This window comes from Xylocopa sonorina, chromosome 8, assembly GCF_050948175.1.
Source record: "Xylocopa sonorina isolate GNS202 chromosome 8, iyXylSono1_principal, whole genome shotgun sequence".
Classification (NCBI taxonomy): Eukaryota; Metazoa; Arthropoda; class Insecta; order Hymenoptera; family Apidae; genus Xylocopa; species Xylocopa sonorina.
This window is the reverse complement of record NC_135200.1, coordinates 4658742-4676456: the sequence shown is the minus strand read 5'-3', so window position 1 is coordinate 4676456 and position 17715 is coordinate 4658742. Positions and strand designations below refer to the sequence as shown.

The 17715-nt window shown below is 30.9% G+C and overlaps 4 protein-coding genes across 4 annotated transcripts in view; 3 read left to right on the top strand and 1 right to left on the bottom strand.

Annotated features, from left to right (window-relative positions):
* Arfip (ADP ribosylation factor interacting protein arfaptin) overlaps positions 1-6301 on the bottom strand; it is a 122163-nt gene extending 115862 nt beyond the window's left edge. The window contains exons 1-6 of the mRNA XM_076899492.1: positions 6177-6301; positions 5343-5531; positions 5088-5255; positions 4683-5004; positions 4345-4522; positions 2202-4233 (exon numbers count right to left, since the gene is read on the bottom strand). Of these exons, the coding sequence (XP_076755607.1) occupies positions 4081-4233; positions 4345-4522; positions 4683-5004; positions 5088-5255; positions 5343-5514 (993 nt within the window). The 5' untranslated portion in view covers positions 5515-5531; positions 6177-6301 and the 3' untranslated portion in view covers positions 2202-4080. The remainder of the gene's footprint in view (positions 1-2201; positions 4234-4344; positions 4523-4682; positions 5005-5087; positions 5256-5342; positions 5532-6176) is intronic.
* Positions 333-1094, top strand: LOC143426020 (mitochondrial import inner membrane translocase subunit Tim10 B). The gene is made up of 3 exons (XM_076899126.1): positions 333-453; positions 586-681; positions 835-1094. Exons 1-3 carry the CDS (start codon positions 430-432, stop codon positions 1006-1008), a joined length of 294 nt encoding a protein of 97 aa, XP_076755241.1. The 5' UTR covers positions 333-429; the 3' UTR covers positions 1009-1094.
* Positions 6302-6907: 606 nt separating the features above from the next.
* Positions 6908-11157, top strand: Pix (ATP-binding cassette sub-family E member 1 pix). Its single transcript, XM_076898978.1, has 9 exons — positions 6908-7045; positions 7640-7873; positions 8035-8250; positions 8350-8557; positions 8670-8856; positions 8940-9346; positions 9478-9790; positions 10298-10532; positions 10620-11157. Exons 2-9 carry the CDS (start codon positions 7661-7663, stop codon positions 10665-10667), a joined length of 1827 nt encoding a protein of 608 aa, XP_076755093.1. The 5' UTR covers positions 6908-7045; positions 7640-7660; the 3' UTR covers positions 10668-11157.
* Positions 11158-12465: 1308 nt separating this feature from the next.
* Positions 12466-17703, top strand: LOC143426333 (uncharacterized). Its single transcript, XM_076899714.1, has 11 exons — positions 12466-12617; positions 12952-13099; positions 13703-13802; positions 14474-14631; positions 14975-15254; positions 15756-15960; positions 16040-16221; positions 16377-16587; positions 16689-16892; positions 17044-17277; positions 17451-17703. Exons 1-11 carry the CDS (start codon positions 12503-12505, stop codon positions 17630-17632), a joined length of 2019 nt encoding a protein of 672 aa, XP_076755829.1. The 5' UTR covers positions 12466-12502; the 3' UTR covers positions 17633-17703.
* The last annotated feature ends 12 nt before the right edge of the window (positions 17704-17715 follow it).

Below are 17715 nucleotides of genomic sequence, written 5' to 3'. Positions count from 1 at the left end.
TTCATAATAAATAATATTATAGTAATTAGCAATAACGTGTAATATATGTTGCAGATATTTTGTTAATTGATATGTATATGAAAAAATTATGAAATAAGATTGATTGTACCTTCGATAATACGTGATATTACACGCAGTAATAAATTATTGTTAATCAAGTTTTGTAATCAAACGTAATTTGTTCAAAGTTGTAATTATATTGTTGCCTCATTAATTTTCAGCTAAAATGATCTAAGTTATTTGTTCTTTAAATTCGTAACACAAGGTCGATTAAAATGTACCAGTGGTCGATACTGAGGTTTGTTACGAATTTAACTAATTCAAAAAGGCAGGCCAACGTGACACAACTTGGACGCAAGTAGAACCGGCAAACATTGAAATATTTTTAATTTCTAATTTAAATTAAAACTTAGTATATACAATTGAAATATGGATGCCTCAATTATTAGAAATGTACTGAACTATTAATATGTTATGTTTGCTAATCCATCGCTTACTCATAACCTCTATTGTACATGATACCCATATATAGGAATAACGATAAAATCACAATTTCATGCAGTAATGTTAATTTTCTTTTTACAGATAAAAGATTTTCAACTTCTGTTCAATCAAATGTCAGAATCATGCTTTAAAACGTGTGTGAGTACATTTCTGTCAAGGGATGTTTCTACTGATGAGGTGTGTTTTCGCAATTTGTTTCAATGAAAATATATGAATTATTTTGCTTAATGTGTATTTAATTATCATGACCATTGAAAATAAAGATATTTATATGCTGTGAGATGTGAAACTTTGTTTTTACTATAAGGTACATTTTTTAATTTGCCACAGGCTGAATGTGTAGAAAAGTGTTCGGGCAAACAGATTAATGCTAATCACAAAATAATGGAAATATTTATGGAAGTGCAGCCTGTTATTGTTCGTAAAAAAATGGAAGAATTTCAAAAGGCTCAAGCAACCTTAGAAGCAGCAAAAAATGAACAAAATCCTCAAAACACTACTTAGTTCATTTTGTACACCGTTTAGGTGTAAAACATTTTCAGAAGTTACATTCTTGTACAATAAACTGTAAAATATTTTTTTTAAACTAAAGTATATTTAAAAACATATAAAACATATTTTATTTATTGTTATTTGCACCAGTATTCTTTGTTCTATCGATTACATTTTTTTCTTAATTTTTATATGTTCTTAATTAATAAGAACTCTGTAAAAAGCAAGATATATAAGCATTCATTTATTATATGGAGTTTGTATACACAGAATATACACACATTAACGTCATGATTAGGAACATAATATAGTTAGCTACTATACGTTTCATAAATTAAAATGTGCTTCAACTGCATATTTCAAGTTATCCTTGGCCTTATTTCTAATTAATAAATATAAGATTTTAACTGTATTTCATTACAGCATTTGTTTTTATCTTAACATTCTTTAACAAAAATGTTGCAAAAAAACAAAACATACTTTTTGTAAGATCATAGTAAAATGTTAAAAAAAAGTAACATTCTTCAGAATGTAATGTATTAAGTCTCTATATGACTTGCCTTAAAAAACAATAGTTATTATTTTTATGTCATGTACTGTATATAATTGTTGCTTTATCATATCATTATTCTAAACATAAATGCAGATTGACAATAAGAATCTGCAAAAATTTGAATAGCATAGTAAACTGTATATTCAATATACAATTCACTCATACATATTATATATATATATATATGCCTCTGAAAATTTGTGTCATGATCACATTGGAAGGGTTGTTTTAAAACGTATGATAAAATGCATTGATGATGTTATAATATTAATATAGATTCATTTTTCTACCTTAAATTACTATCAATGTCGGTGTAAACTATGAGCACAAGCAACAAACAATAATGACAATGTACATACATTTATTATAACTATACTAAAAATTTTCTATTTATGAAGCGTAATGATTTGTAATGTCTCAATATACACAATATGTATGGCTGCTTGAAAATTAAATATATACAGGGTGCCTAAAAATCGTAGTACAGTCCAGGTGATGATTTTACATGCAAAAATAAATTGAAGAAGAAAAAAAATAATATTTATTGTTGCCTCATTGAAAAAATGTTACTCTACATTTCCGAATTTTTTTAAATATAGGATAATCTTCTAACGATTGTATCATTCACTCCTTGTCTTGTTTTTGCATGTACAATCATCGGTCGGTTGCATTACGATCTTTTAGACACCCTGTACACATAAATAATGTCAATGTACCTATACGAAAGTATATAAAGTCATATAATTTCAATTCATTTGATTTTTAAATATTCACTTTAAAAAATGACTAGTTTAAATCTGTCTTGCAACAGTTAAATATTTTTCTTTTGTTTAAATATAGATATCTTCAATCAAAAATGATTGTGTTTAATGAAACAATACGATCGTATTAGTAAAAAGCAAAACAAGTTTCTTTATGTTTACAAATACGTGAAAATATTTTAAAGATTAAATTTTATAATTATGCATTATCTCTTGTTTTTTATACGATATTATGCAATAAAAAATAACTTATTCTGTACGGATTTAAATGTTCATCGTAACAGTATGTAAATATATTAATTATACAAATAATTTTGTTAAAGAAAGTAACAAAATTAAGTAAACACGATTACAAGCAACCTTGTCAATATTGATTGCACAAAAAAGTGTTGCTAGTATAAAAATAAGTTTAGGCTAATTTTAAGTATGAGATATTTTCTCTTTTCAAAAATTATTGATTTTAGTGTAAAATCTAATAGATACAGAAAAATTATAAATAAAGTCCATGTTTAAGTATGAATACTAAGGAAATTTTACAACAAACTCAAAATTTAATGTATCGGATATTTAAAAATGATAGTATCAAATTTTAAAAGTATACAATACTTATTAAAATATAAAAAATTGTTTAGTAAACATTGATTGAAAAACTGTTTCCTAATTATAATGCGAAATGACTCATTTAGCCGAAAGTTATAATTTATTTCTTATACTAAATTGAGCATATCTCTCAGGAGATTAACGTATGTTTAAAAGTAGCACATTTCATTTTGTTTCACTGTCAGTTACATACACATTATGTATTGTTTTTGTAGCTTTTGATTTATGTTTTAATTCTCGAATTATATTAACTGAGATATTATGTTTTAAACGTGTTTATAAATAAAAATAAAAAATGTTTTATAGGTAAGAAACACGTGATCATTGGTCCTATGTTTATTAAATACTTTTCTTTTCATTTCAATGACTAGTCATTCACCGATACTTGTATACTCTTAAAATTTGGCAGAATCTGTTTTTAATATCCTCACGTCGAAAGTATATGGAATTTTTATAGAGAGAACTCTTATTTTTTGTTAAATTAAATTTAAGTGAATAAAAAATGTAAATAAGAAATACATTTTTGCTATATAAAATGGAATGAGAAGTACCAAAATTATCTACTTCGTCAACTTGTTTTACTTCATTAAATTTAACTATTAGGAAAGACAAAATGTATTCTCTAAATTGGTGCAAAATGTAATATAACTAACCAATCAATACTGATTTATACATACTGTAAAATCGAAAGCTCAGTATATACCATGATATAGTTTATGTATTTACATTAGAACTTTTTTAAGTAGTCAGATATAAAAATTAAATATCTATTGCCTTTTTAAAGTTTTGTAAGTGATAGTAAGCGTTGCTATCGAATAAAGAGAACCTTCACCAAATCCTTCAACAGACATATTTTTGCCCATTAACTGTTGCATACAATTATTAGTTATATAACTAAGACTCACTGATATATACTATACCACCCGCATACTGGCCAATGTTCAAAGCATAAGTGAGAAAAATTTCAATCCGTTTTTACATCATAATCCATTCTTGCCACAGAAATGATTGAAATTTTATAGCAGTGTCCTTTAATACGTTTTTAAGAGTTTTTCGGAAAGTTGTTCTACCATGTCATTTCCTTTGTATTTAAAGAGAAATTCGTATGGACGAATGCGTTTGTATAATTCATGTTTCACACACAATTTGGATTTATTTCTTCTAACGTAACTACTGTTCAAGCCACGACGGTAAAGATGAATTCGGCGATTTAACTTTTATATTAAATTGTTTCAATGTTGCTTCCAATGCAGTTTGATTTCCAGAAAAATAAGCGGATACTGCATTGTGAAACAGTAATAATTGTTTATGCATTACTTTGATCTGTAATTAGAATATTAAGAAGTTTTCTATGATACTTCTTCAATTTATATATAATCAAATAAGTAAAACAATTAAGTAAAATAAATAACACATAATGTAAAATAAACATACCCTATTCTCATCCAAAAATTTAAGCTTAATCGAAACATCTGATCTTAGTTTTTCAAAGTTTTGTTTATGTTCTTCATAATTAGCTTGAGCTGCTTCTAACCTTGCTGCATTACTGCTATCATTTTTTGTTACTTGAGCTAACGCTTCAAGATCTGTTCTGTAGGCATCGTATTCTATTCTGTAAGCAAACAAGCAATGAAACTATTCAAGCATTTACATTTGCAATTTTTATCAAATGAAATATGCATCTCTTGCAACAATGACATAATTTAAAAATGATTTTGTGAAAAACAAGTTTGGTTACTTAAGGCCCAAATATTGTAAGATTAAGAAATTACCTTGCTGTTTCATACTGACGTACTGTAAATAATGTGTCTTCAATAGTTTTGTTGCAAAGTGTGTTTACTGAAGAAACAAAAAAGTTTAAGGCCCCTAGTAAAGTTTCACCATTTTTAGTCAAGTTTCTCTGAGTTTCTGAATTATATAGAAACTCCTCTTGTAACTCTGGTGATTTTTGTGCCAATTCAGAAAATGCTTCTCCTAAAGCGTGTTGCGTCTGAACAACATGATGAAAATGAGAAGCTAATGCTCTAGATAATCGTAAAACATTACAATATTTTCTTTGAGTGTCTCTTAGTAATTCAATCTGTGTTTCAAGTTCTATAAATGCGAAGGTTATTGTATAAAGGTATATATTATGATTAATATCTACAACTAACAATTTTGCTCTACAGCATTTTTACCTGAATCCACTGTACGCGATGTTTTCCCAAGTTTTTCGTACATTAATTGTCTTGTACACTTGTACGTGGAAATACTCCAATTCTTAATACTCTCGATTTTACTCTGAGCTGTGCGCATTGTTTGTGTATCACCATTTTGAATAGGTGTATTTGGAGATACTGTTATAGCTATTGCATATAAGGGTACATTTTCATCATTAAAATTGATCACTTTTCATAACTTTGTTACATTGAAATAGCACAGGAATTACTTACACATTTGAGATGTAGGATTATTTAATGTTAAATTTATTGTGGCCGGTCTAGGTTGATTATCATTAGTACAATTGTTTGGAACATGAGGTGGAGGAGTTCCGCTATGAACCGCGCCGTCACTGTCATTTAAAGATGGAGCATCTTTTAACATTTCATGGATACTTCGCTCCATTCCACCCAATGTAAAGGCTACATATGAAATACAAATAAAAACTATATTTTAATACATTTAACACAATAATGTGAAAAACGTAGAAGTAATTATTTTCTAATAACTAATAGTTAACATCTAGACACACACACCTTAAGAAGGATATTAAGGTAATATATTCTGAAAATTGTGTCTTAACAAATGTTAAGTGGTGTTAATTCAAACATTACTTGAACTTAAATTGTAAAGGGTTGAAATTATATCAAGGATAGTCACAGAATTTTCACACGAATATTTAATAACGAAGATAATGATTTACTCTGAGAAAAAGAGTTAAAGATTTTGTAAAAAAAAGGAAATGTTTACGCGAAACCGCCATTTTTTTATAATACATGTCTCAAAAATTGTTACATATAAACAGAAAAATCTTGGAACATGACAAACGGTTGTAAGTATTATGGTTTATTACGGCACACTAATCTTCGTTAGATTAATCGAACGGTATTATTAATTGAAGAATTGCATAAATAAAGGGTAAATCGAAGAACTGTCATTTGACACCTGTTTTAAAAGCAAATATGGTTAAGCTAATCTTTATTCGCGTATATTAACGTTACGTTAAGGGAACAAGGAATTGGCGTCTCTATAAACTAAAGTGAACATCAATTTAAGATAATACTTACTACAAATTTAGGAGATGCAAGTAATTTCTACAATGCTTAAAACTTCAGAACGAATCTTTATAATGCTTCATGAGAGGTGCGATATACCAAGCTAGGTGGCGTACATCACAAATGATTTTTGGAAACACCCGAAAAATCAAATTTACAATATAATTTCGTTCTATTCACTTCGTAATATATGGAACTTTTTGTATTCTTTTTAAATATATACTACAATCAAAATATAATCATTTCAAATCGAAATATAATATAGATCGTTAACAACTGTACAATATAAATATAAATATTATACCTTACAGATACTTTGTAAACTGATTTCTTGGAGATCAATTCCAAACTTAATACACAAATATTCAAGCAATCGAAAATATTGATTTACTTAAATATCAATAATTACTTACAACGGTTTTATAACCAAATCATAATAATCATATATTATTGGCAATAATTAAAACAGTCAGTATTTCGTCAACTTTTGGTCCGTATTTTCTAGGGACATTTTAGGTTAGGTTATTTTAAACGACAAATTGAGATTGGATTACTTAAATTAATAAACGGACAATATAAAGGAGAAAGAATACAGTATTAAACTCGTTTCATTATAGACTGATTGTAAGTCAAAAATAATTACGTTCCATTCAAGCACACTGACCGCACTGCTCGTAAATACTGACCAGTTATACTTGAATACTGACCATTAAAATAAAAGCTTGCGCTATTTATAAAAGCAGTTGTATTTTACATCGAGTACGCGTACTGTATTGTTAGGTATTCTATGATCATAGTCGGAGCATATGGTGGTGTGCAAGTGTGGAAACTCCTTCGAAGAGGTTGTAAAGGAGTTTCCTCCACGTTTTTAGTTTTGACAGGTATATACATATTTGTATATGAGTGTATCGAGTATCACGAGGCGGTGACATAAGATATTTCACATAAAATTACTTTCATTAATTACGCGGTATATTTATAAAATTCCAATCCTCTGTTAGCACATTTCGCTATTCATTGCACGAGGTTAGAAACTCGTGATAAATTCAAGCATTGTATTCTCCTGTATTATACATTTTGAACAGATCTGTAAATATATTGAATTTTCTGCATATATTTGTTTTATATTAATTTCACGTCTTTTATTTAATACCTTAGTTAAAGAACCGACTAGTCGTTTTTGTTGAGATACCTGTAGAACATATGTTGAATTATGTTTTATACGGTTTAATTATTCAGTTAATTCATTTTTATTAAAAGAAGGAAAAGTTATATAATCTGAAATTATTTGATATTATATTTTAGAGTAGAATAAAAGTTAAATGATAATTATAACTGTACGAAACTGTACGTATTTTTATTTGCTGCATTTAGTATGTCTGACATTGAAATATTAATTTTGTTTAAAATTTGATATCTGCAAATGTTTTATGTTGTTGGGTTTAATTCTTTTTCTTTTTTTGGATTGTTTTCAGGCAGGTGAACATCTTGCCATCATGCCACCAAAAAAGTCAATGGAGGAAACCGATCGGTTAACTCGTATAGCTATTGTTAATTCCGATAAATGTAAACCAAAACGGTGCAGACAAGAGTGCAAAAGGTCTTGTCCAGTAGTGCGGATGGGTAAACTTTGTATAGAAGTCACTCCAAATAGTAAGATAGCGTCGATATCCGAAGAACTATGTATCGGATGTGGTATTTGTGTCAAGGTATGACATAAAATTTCTGCGGAGAATTCAGACTTTTTACATAAATTATTTACAAACCTATGTGCTTTAGTTAGAAAGAGTTATGCTTTGCACAAGCTAGATACATACTAGTAACAATGAACTATTTAAAAAAATACTATTCTTTTATTTTTTATTTCCAGAAATGTCCATTTGAGGCGATATCTATCATTAATCTTCCTAGTAATTTAGAAAAAGAAACTACGCATCGTTACTCAAAGAATTCATTTAAATTGCATAGACTACCTATTCCACGTCCAGGAGAAGTATTAGGTTTAGTTGGTACTAATGGTATTGGTAAATCAACTGCCCTTAAAATTTTGGCAGGCAAGCAGAAGCCTAATTTGGGTCGATTTTCAGTATGTACAGTTGCACATGTTGCTTATAGAATACAATTAATATAATTTGTTTATCCATTCTCCAAATCTGTGGACTAATCATTAATTTAATGAATCCAGGACCCACCAGATTGGACCGAAATTTTAAGTCATTTTAGAGGTAGCGAATTGCAAAATTATTTTACAAAAATATTGGAAGATGATTTAAAAGCTCTTATTAAACCTCAGTATGTAGATCAAATCCCTAAAGCTGTAAAAGGCACTGTACAGCAGCTTTTGGACAAGAAGGATGAGTGTAAAAATCAATTAGAAATTTGTAAAATGTTGGGTAAGCTTATATTGGTGTTGAAAATTTATATTTAAAAGATATATTTTTTTTTTAAATAAACGATACTAAATGTTTAATTACTTTTATTACTTAAATTATCGAATTCTTGCAGACTTAATGCATATACGTGACAGAGGTATTGATGCACTTTCTGGTGGGGAACTGCAACGTTTTGCATGTGCTATGGTATGCATTCAGAATGGAGATATTTTTATGTTCGATGAGCCATCTTCATATTTAGATGTAAAGCAACGTCTTAATGCAGCTGTAACAATTCGATCTCTCATTCATCCTGACAAGTAAGTGGTATTAGGAATTGGAATAATGTAATTTAATTTACTATATTATACACATAACTTATAATATTATTAAAATTTTACAGGTTTATAATAGTAGTGGAACATGATTTGTCAGTTTTAGACTATTTGTCCGATTTTATTTGTTGTTTGTACGGTGTTCCTGGAGCATATGGTGTTGTTACTATGCCCTTCTCAGTTAGGGAAGGTATAAATATTTTCCTCGACGGTTTTGTACCAACGGAAAATTTGAGATTCCGCGAGGAATCTCTTGTATTTAAAGTAGCAGAGAGTGCAACCGAGGAAGAAGTTAAACGTATGAATCACTACGAGTATCCTGCGATGACGAAAACAATGGGTTCCTTTCAATTGCACGTTGAGAAGGGTCAGTTTACTGATTCAGAGATTCTTGTGTTACTCGGTGAAAACGGAACAGGGAAAACAACGTTTATTAGAATGTTGGCTGGCAATCTACCACCTGATGATGGATCGGGTACGTATAAAGTTCGATTCATTTAATCTAAGTATATTTTAAGTACACTAATCGTTACACGTGAGACTATAGAGGAAATGGAAATAGCAAAAGCAAATGTTGATTGCATGTAAATATTTTATTTTTTGTAGGAAGTATCCCGCAATTACATATTAGCTATAAACCACAGAAAATTAGCCCTAAATCTCAAGGAATTGTGCGACAGTTATTACACGAAAAAATTAGGGATGCTTATGTTCATCCTCAATTCGTAACGGATGTTATGAAGCCACTGAAAATAGATGATATTATGGACCAGGAAGTGCAGAATCTTTCTGGAGGTGAATTACAACGAGTGGCTCTGGCTTTATGCCTTGGAAAGCCTGCCGATGTTTACTTGATCGACGAGCCTTCCGCTTATTTGGATTCCGAGCAACGTTTAGTTGCAGCCAAAGTAATAAAACGGTAATTAAAAATAATGGTTATTTGTATTCACAGTTATAATATAGATTTGTGCGACTGGTCAAGTCGTTTTGAAACTTACCTAAAATTAAATCAGCGGAGAGATAACCGGTGCAAGTCTGCAAATGTACGATACATTTGATTAATTTAGAACGCTTGTGGATGCAATTATTGCGTAGAACTGAAAAGTTGGATATTTCACCTGTGATGCTTTGAAATTCTGTAATATTGCTCTGCTTCTATAATTATGTTAAAGAAGATAGACTAATTATCTAGCCAACTTGTCAGCTTTGCGCAATATGTACATATTTTCATTCACTGGATTTCATTACGTTTCATCCCCAGACTGTCTGCTTCCATGAGAAGTTTTGCTGTGAATTTTTCATATGTACTGTCCCATCGCAGAATGCAAAGTGAGCTCTGGTTTCTTAACGCTCGAGCTCCAATTGTATAGGCTTGTTGTAATAAATTATTATATAAGAACGTTATTAAGATATGTAATTGTTTTAGGTTTATTCTGCATGCAAAGAAAACGGGGTTCGTAGTAGAACACGACTTTATTATGGCAACGTACTTGGCTGATCGTGTAATTGTGTTCTCTGGTACTCCGTCTCTATCAACTACAGCCCATAGTCCACAATCTCTATTAAACGGAATGAATAGATTCCTAGAACTTTTAGGTATTACATTCAGAAGAGATCCGAACAATTTTAGACCAAGAATTAACAAGAATCAGTCTGTAAAAGTATGTGTTACCTTATATTTATAATTATTTAATTCTCATTGAAGCAACGAGTATTTTCTCAAACACGTACTATTTGATTGTTAACAGGATTTGGAACAAAAGAAAGCAGGGCAATATTTCTTCCTGGAAGAATAAAACATGATCTCATGTACAAGTTGAATAGCAGCTGATATAAAATACTGTTAAGAAGTTTTTGTAAATCTTTATACGTTTAAATGCCGGGAAAGGATTTCTTACACTATTATATTAAGTGCTGCTAGTGGTGCATATTTTGCGTTGAATCAACATATTCGTTTCGTCATATCGGTTCTTTTGCTTCTGCGATATTTATTTAAGTGAATAATGTCTCGACATACGTCGTGACATATTGCAAATTGATTTAAAGAGAAGTATATACAATTGTATTTTTGTATGAAACGTCGCTGCTACGAATTTATTTATATCCATCAATGTATGTCACAATTCACATTTCCAACTTTACAGACAAACGGTATAAAGCATTTTTTGTATAAATAATTTATGTCCGACTACATTTAACAAATCAAGAAAGATTTAACATCTGGTATATGTATATGTACGTCTGCTATGCAACATGAATTATAATACATCTCGATTATAAAAGAAAGCTATGTATCAATCGTTTTATCATCCTTACAATCTATCATTCTTCTAGATAAAGAACCAGGGAATCAGAAAATTACTAATAAAAAACTTCTTTTCCACTTTTCAAAGGAAAGAGTTTCAGGAGAAGCTGTTTTAAACTTAATTTAGTATCTTACTTAAACCTTAAACGATTTCTACTATTTATAAAACAACAAAATTAAGTTAAATATAGACCATACAAAGTTGATAAAATAAAAATTTATTTCACAAATACAATGAATAAATGCTTTTTGCTTTGAACAATAGTATTATGGATGCATTAAGAATGTTTATTATTTGCAACACGGAAAGAGGAAAAACATATTTAATGGATACTAATCTAAACGTGATTTATCACCATTACTTTATTTATCAGAGTATTTAGCTATCTTCGTTGACGTATTTAAAAAAACTATATTCCAAATGTTTTATACAAGTAATAATTATCTGAACATGTTTTTACTTTTATGCGAATCATAAAGTTTTGTTACAACACATTAGATAAAATATTACATAGCCATAAATTAATGGTAAAATGCAAATTGTTCCTGGATTTGAGCGTCATTAAAAAATTTTTCGAACTGTTACTTGGTATATCCGCGGGCCCAATAAAACTTCGAACTGGTAAATAAGTTCATACCAGAAAAAATATATAATTGAATATAATAATTAGTTTTTATTTTTTTGGCTTGCTTTCGATTCAATTATTTTCCCCAATTTTTAACAAATTTGTACAGAAATTCGGTCACAAGTATATAATAAATAATGGGATAAGTAAGATAATAAATAATATCATTTTTATCATATGTATTGCGTAATAAGAAATATAAAAACACTAGAAAAACAAGTACAAACACTACGAATTGTTAAACAGAAAATGCTATTAAAGGATGGACAAACGAACCCTTATTGAGGGACGTAACACGCTAGACACATGTTACATTAATTATGTAACACGAAGATAACAAGTTCCAGAATAAAATTAGGAACTGATTATTCCGGTAGCAATGATTTTGATACACTATCACAGTCCACCTTGCATGCAAATCGTATACTGTGTGCAAACTTCGCGTTTATCCATTGAGCGATGTCCTCGACTTTACGTGATATAAAAGAAACCAGCGCTCGAAAGCTTTCAAACGATAAGCTTTACGAAGTGTAATGACATAGCAATCAATACCCGGAAATGCAAATAGATAATTTTGCGTAATTAAAGTATCGTCCTTTTTCCATAAATTGGGGCTGCTATTGCTGAAGACCTTAGTAAACCGTTGAGCAACGTCCCGTTCTGCTGAGAAACCCGGAATTAAACCGGGTTGCCGGGCAAAATGACGTTAATTTACTCTAACACCGATTCCACCGTTCTCTCAAGAACGGTTAAGTTCTGCACATTTTTTCTAACTATTTTGATCCTTGGGCAATGCGGAGTTTCTTATAATCGACGTAAGTAACAAACGCATCACCAGAACCCTATCGAATATTATAAACGTTCCACAAAATTTTCATTTGTATTCATGCGAATAGTTTCGACAAGTTCTCGTTTAAATTCGTTTTTTAAAACAAAGTGTAGCGAAAATAGAGTCGAATGAGAATAAATAGATCTAATCAATGGCTCGTTAAAGATGCGAAGTTATGAGTCTCTTCCCGCGTAAGATTTTCCGTTGCAAAGGAAAGTGATATTTTAATTTCGTTCGAGTACCTTTTCTCTGTTTCACCTTCGCTAATTCAACTTCTTCGACGTCTCTACGTTAATGCGGTGTGTGTAATGTGTGTACAGCGATGTGTGATCCATGGAGCACCGACACCAACTGCTCTTGGATACCCCTTTCTACACCCGCTGAATGTGCACGCGATTGCCAAGACGGCGGCGAACCTAAAAACTGCTATTATTCGTTTAACCTGGAATTCTACTCGGCAAATGGCCCGTACGTATTCGAACACTGCTTATTCGTCAATGGTAAACCGTGACTTGAAATCAACGATATTCCACACGAGCACTTCTGTTCCTTAATACATTTTTCAGATATTGACTCTGTTTACCGCTATAGTACAAGTAGCATGCTTACTTCATTGTCCATAAGATTACATATTTTATCATAATTTTTAATGCTAGAGTTGAATATGTACAATAATTATAGATCACATTACACGTACGACTATTGCAAAGCGACACGTGCTCAAAATGTTTCACTTGAAAACCATCATTTCAATGTTCTCTATGTTCACGTACGTGTACGATTATATTCTATGCGTATAAACGTATTATTGTAGAAATGCTATGCGCTGATCCGTTAATTTTTCATTTAGAGGCCGTAATGTGTGTAAATATAAATTTTTGTCTCTTTCATAGAATTTCTTGCATCGATGATATCGTGTATTAAACGTTTACTATACTTTTTGTTGACCCAAATATGTATTTTCCATCCACTATTTAAAGTACTCGAGTCTCAAACGCTGCTCTATTTACTAAATAATTAATCGACGATTTGAGAAAATCATCGTTCGTAATACATATTAATTACTTTCAGTGCTTGTAACCTAACGAACAAAGCTGAATGCATTAAAGCGGATGGATACGAGAGGACAGTGTTATCTATCAATCGGCAATTACCAGGACCGCTAATTAAGGTGAATACCGTGCGATAAAATATTTAAAAAGTGATTTTCGTCGATGGATGGGCGGTTTCTGAGATGGATTGATTAAACAGGGAGAAAATGTTTAATGTGTAAGGATGGTAATCAATAGCGTACACAGAACTACTTCCGTTTGTCTCAGAGAGCCTAACTGAACTGTTAACTGTGTTCGATCCTTTCGATAATAAAGACCAATCGCTCGATCGGACTATGGGTCTTTTTACAGCAGAGCGTCACGCAATAATGATCGAAAATGGTCACAATCACGCGGACTTACAAAATGTCTATATTAATAATAATATAACGCGGCATTACTTTATGGTAAAGTGACCAGATGTTTCACTTTTGGGTTTCTTATTCTACATACTGTTCCATGTAGCGGGTCTTATAAAAAATAATAGCATTCGCTCTTCGTTCACTCTCCCCTTTATACTAGTCCAGAAATGAGCAAATGTTTTTCCTCGGAGGCCACTTTGTAGAAGTGGAAGAATAAGAAGCCTCTTAAAATAATTACATTCATTAGTTAGCTTTGTAATTCAGAAAACGTATAAATTGTAGCACAAAAATCAATAGATATAAATTAAATAAATTTATGGGTTCATGGTTTCACTAAAGTTGGAAATTCATATTGAAATTTGTCGCTTTACTTTGTGATTACTTCACAGGTGTGTAAAAACGATCGCGTCATAGTCGACGTCCACAATGGTGCTACAGGACTGGAAGCGACCATACACTGGCATGGAATCTTCCAAAACAATTTTCAATATTACGATGGTGTGCCTTACATCACGCAATGTCCGATTGCATCTTTATCAACGTTTAGGTACGATATGATTTTATTTATTCTTAATGTTTGTTCGATTTCCCATTATAGAATACAAAAGAGTTAATTGTAAAATTAATTTAGAATTTTATTCGAATATCTTCCCGTTTCACTTTAGCATGAAATCTACTATATTAGTTAACAAAAATTGAGCTATTATATACTATTAGTACTACTCTATCAAATGTATGCTTATACTTTTTGAATGTTTACTATAAACATTTTTTCTTCTTCTGCACACATAGTACTTTTCTTACAAAATAATGACACTAACGCCTAATAATTTCATGCGTATCTTTCACGAAACGAGTTTAATAAAATTTTTCACAATTTCCTTTCTCAGGTATGATTTTATAGTGCAAAATTCGGGAACGCATTTTTACCATTCCCACGTATTTACGCATATGCTGGACGGACAAATCGGAGGTCTGATTGTCAGAGATTCACCATCTAATGATCCTCATCGTCAACTATATGACGAGGACATACATGTCATATTCTTAAACGACTGGATGCATGCGTTATCGTTTGAATATTATCCTGGTTACTATGGAACATTGGCTTATTTAGGACAGACTGCGCAGAACATACTTATAAACGGATTAGGAATGTGGAACGAATATGTAAAGCATACATTTTTTTTCGTCGTTTTATTATTTGGCTTGAAGATCTCTTTCTATTTTCCTACTTTCTTTGTCTTGTCTTCTTTTCTCAACTTGTTGCAACGATTTTTACGTTTCATCGATTGTTTCTGGCCCAATATCCCGTATAATTAATTTTACTTGCATCAATTTTCCTGATCTTCCCATCCTTCTCATCTTTCGTTGTCCAGTGCTTTTCTTCTTTTATATTTTTCTTCTTTTTCTTTCCATCATTTCTTCTCTTTTTCCAGCTTTCTTTCTCCAAACGTTACAACCCCTTGCTGCTCTTCATGTCTTCATTGTGTCTATCTATGTTCCAATGTTTCTCTTTCAATATATTATTTATAAACTACAAAATTTATATTCATTTTGGGAGAAATATTTGCACCTTCGTTTGAATAATTTAGAATGCTACTAAATTAGTTGATATAAAATTCAATTATTGAAGATACTTGTAAAGGCAATATAATATTGTCTTTACAGAATCCAACTACCAACAAGAATAGCAGTGGGGATATGTCTGTATTTACAGTCCAGAAAGGAAAACGGTATAGGATACGAATGATAAATTCTTTCAGTACAGTGTGCTTAGCAGATCTCAGTATTTGGGGACATCGCCTTAATTTAATTGCTCAAGACGGTGCAAACGTGAAACCTGTAGTAGTGGACCGAATAGTTTCGAGTACAGGTTCGATGAATCGAAAATCTAAATTAAGAAAATTATTATCAATTAAAACGAAACGTATTGAAGGTATATATACACATAGGTGAGCGCGTGGATTTCATCTTAACCGCGGATCAAAATGTGGACTCTTATTGGATACAAGTGCGCGGTCTTGGTGAATGTGAAAACAAAACGGTACAACAACTAGCTATTTTAAAATACGAGGGTGGTCCTGATCGACCATCGGCGCCAGCTCCTACTTATAACGATATTGTAGGAGGTGTTGTAAGTATTAGAACGTACATTCTTTTCATTCGACGTTAAATTTCCGAAAAATTATATTTTACTTAAGTAATTTAAAAATTCGTTCCTTTAATTCTATTTGTGTATAAAATATTTCTTATAATCTAGCTATATTAAAATACTTTTATATCTTTTAGGTATATAATGATTTAAATGCATCGAAATGTGATACAGATGATACATCAAAGGTAGTTTGCGTTAATCAAGTGGAAGATCTAGACCCAGAGACCGACCTGCTAAAAGTTGAACCAGACTCACGACATATATTACCTTTTTGGTTCTTTAATTATACGGCGAGCGACGGAGACAAGCAATTGTTTAGTAAAAACTCGTACGAACCGTTCTTTGGTACGTTAATTCTAACAATATACATATAGAATTAGTAGAGTAGGTGGAGCAATTGAGAACGAAAAAGTTTTATAACACTATCAAACATTGTTTCATTTCAGATGTAAATGATGGTTCCCAACTACTTTCTACATTCAATAATATTTCATTTGAGACACCACCATCAAATCTACTCAGTCAACAGAGTTCTTACGGAACTATATGCAAGAGAAATCAGCTTAGCACTTGCACAGAACCTTGCACGTGTGCTCAAGTTATTAGTGTAAAGCTAAATAGCATTGTGGAGATTATAGTATACGATGCATGTAATATTTAGTTTTCTATATCTCTAATAACATTAATTCCTTTTATTTTACCAAAGAAAAAAGATAATTATTTTAAAGAAAAGTATAAATAATGTTTTAAACTTTTTACATTACTCGTGACTAATGTTAAATTAAAAATATTACATTACAGTACCATTAAAAAATCTCGACCATCCATTCCACTTACACGGCTATGAGTTCAAACTGTTTAGTATAGGACAGTTTCCGAACAGGACAACGGTTACGGCGGAAGACATGAATGAAGTGATACAACAGCATACGGAACGTCTTCAAAATGGAGGATATCATAATCCACCTGGCAAAGATACTGCTAAAATTCCTATGGGAGGATGGGTAATTCTACGTTTCAAGGCGAATAATCCGGGTAAAATATTCAGTTACTGTACCAATAAAAATCTTATTTTGCATTATAGCACAATTTTGAAAAAAAGCAAGAGAAGGAGAGAGTACACGTTATATTATCTATTTAATAAATTATAACAACTACTGCTTAGGATATTTAATATGTGTCTTTAATATTATATGGTTTTGTTCTAGGATGGTGGTTGTTCCATTGTCACTTTGCTTGGCATCACATTACTGGTATGGAGCTGGTCGTCCGTGTCGGTGAATTCTATGATCTTCCACCAGAGCCACGTGGTTTTCCACAATGTGACAACTGGAGACCAGCATTGCACACTTTGAACGAGTTTTACAGTTTCACATATCCACCTGAGTGATTGTATTTTAACGCGTGAAAAGTCTAGATTTCGGATGTTTATGCAAATTGATAATTTTATAAAAATAATTAGGAAAATTAAAC

Excerpts from the sequence above, each read along its gene's own strand:
- LOC143426020 (XM_076899126.1), top strand. The coding sequence starts at position 430 with ATGGATGCCTCAATTATTAGAAAT. Across the intron at positions 454-585 it reads ATGCCTCAATTATTAGAAAT|ATAAAAGATTTTCAACTTCT; the intron begins GTACTGAACTAT and ends TTCTTTTTACAG. Across the intron at positions 682-834 it reads GGGATGTTTCTACTGATGAG|GCTGAATGTGTAGAAAAGTG; the intron begins GTGTGTTTTCGC and ends AATTTGCCACAG.
- Pix (XM_076898978.1), top strand. The coding sequence starts at position 7,661 with ATGCCACCAAAAAAGTCAATGGAGGAAACCGATCGGTTAACTCGTATA. Across the intron at positions 8,558-8,669 it reads AGAAATTTGTAAAATGTTGG|ACTTAATGCATATACGTGAC; the intron begins GTAAGCTTATAT and ends GAATTCTTGCAG. Across the intron at positions 9,791-10,297 it reads GCAGCCAAAGTAATAAAACG|GTTTATTCTGCATGCAAAGA; the intron begins GTAATTAAAAAT and ends TAATTGTTTTAG.
- LOC143426333 (XM_076899714.1), top strand. The coding sequence starts at position 12,503 with ATGACGTTAATTTACTCTAACACCGATTCCACCGTTCTCTCAAGAACG. Across the intron at positions 16,893-17,043 it reads GATTATAGTATACGATGCAT|TACCATTAAAAAATCTCGAC; the intron begins GTAATATTTAGT and ends ATTACATTACAG. Across the intron at positions 17,278-17,450 it reads TTTCAAGGCGAATAATCCGG|GATGGTGGTTGTTCCATTGT; the intron begins GTAAAATATTCA and ends GTTTTGTTCTAG.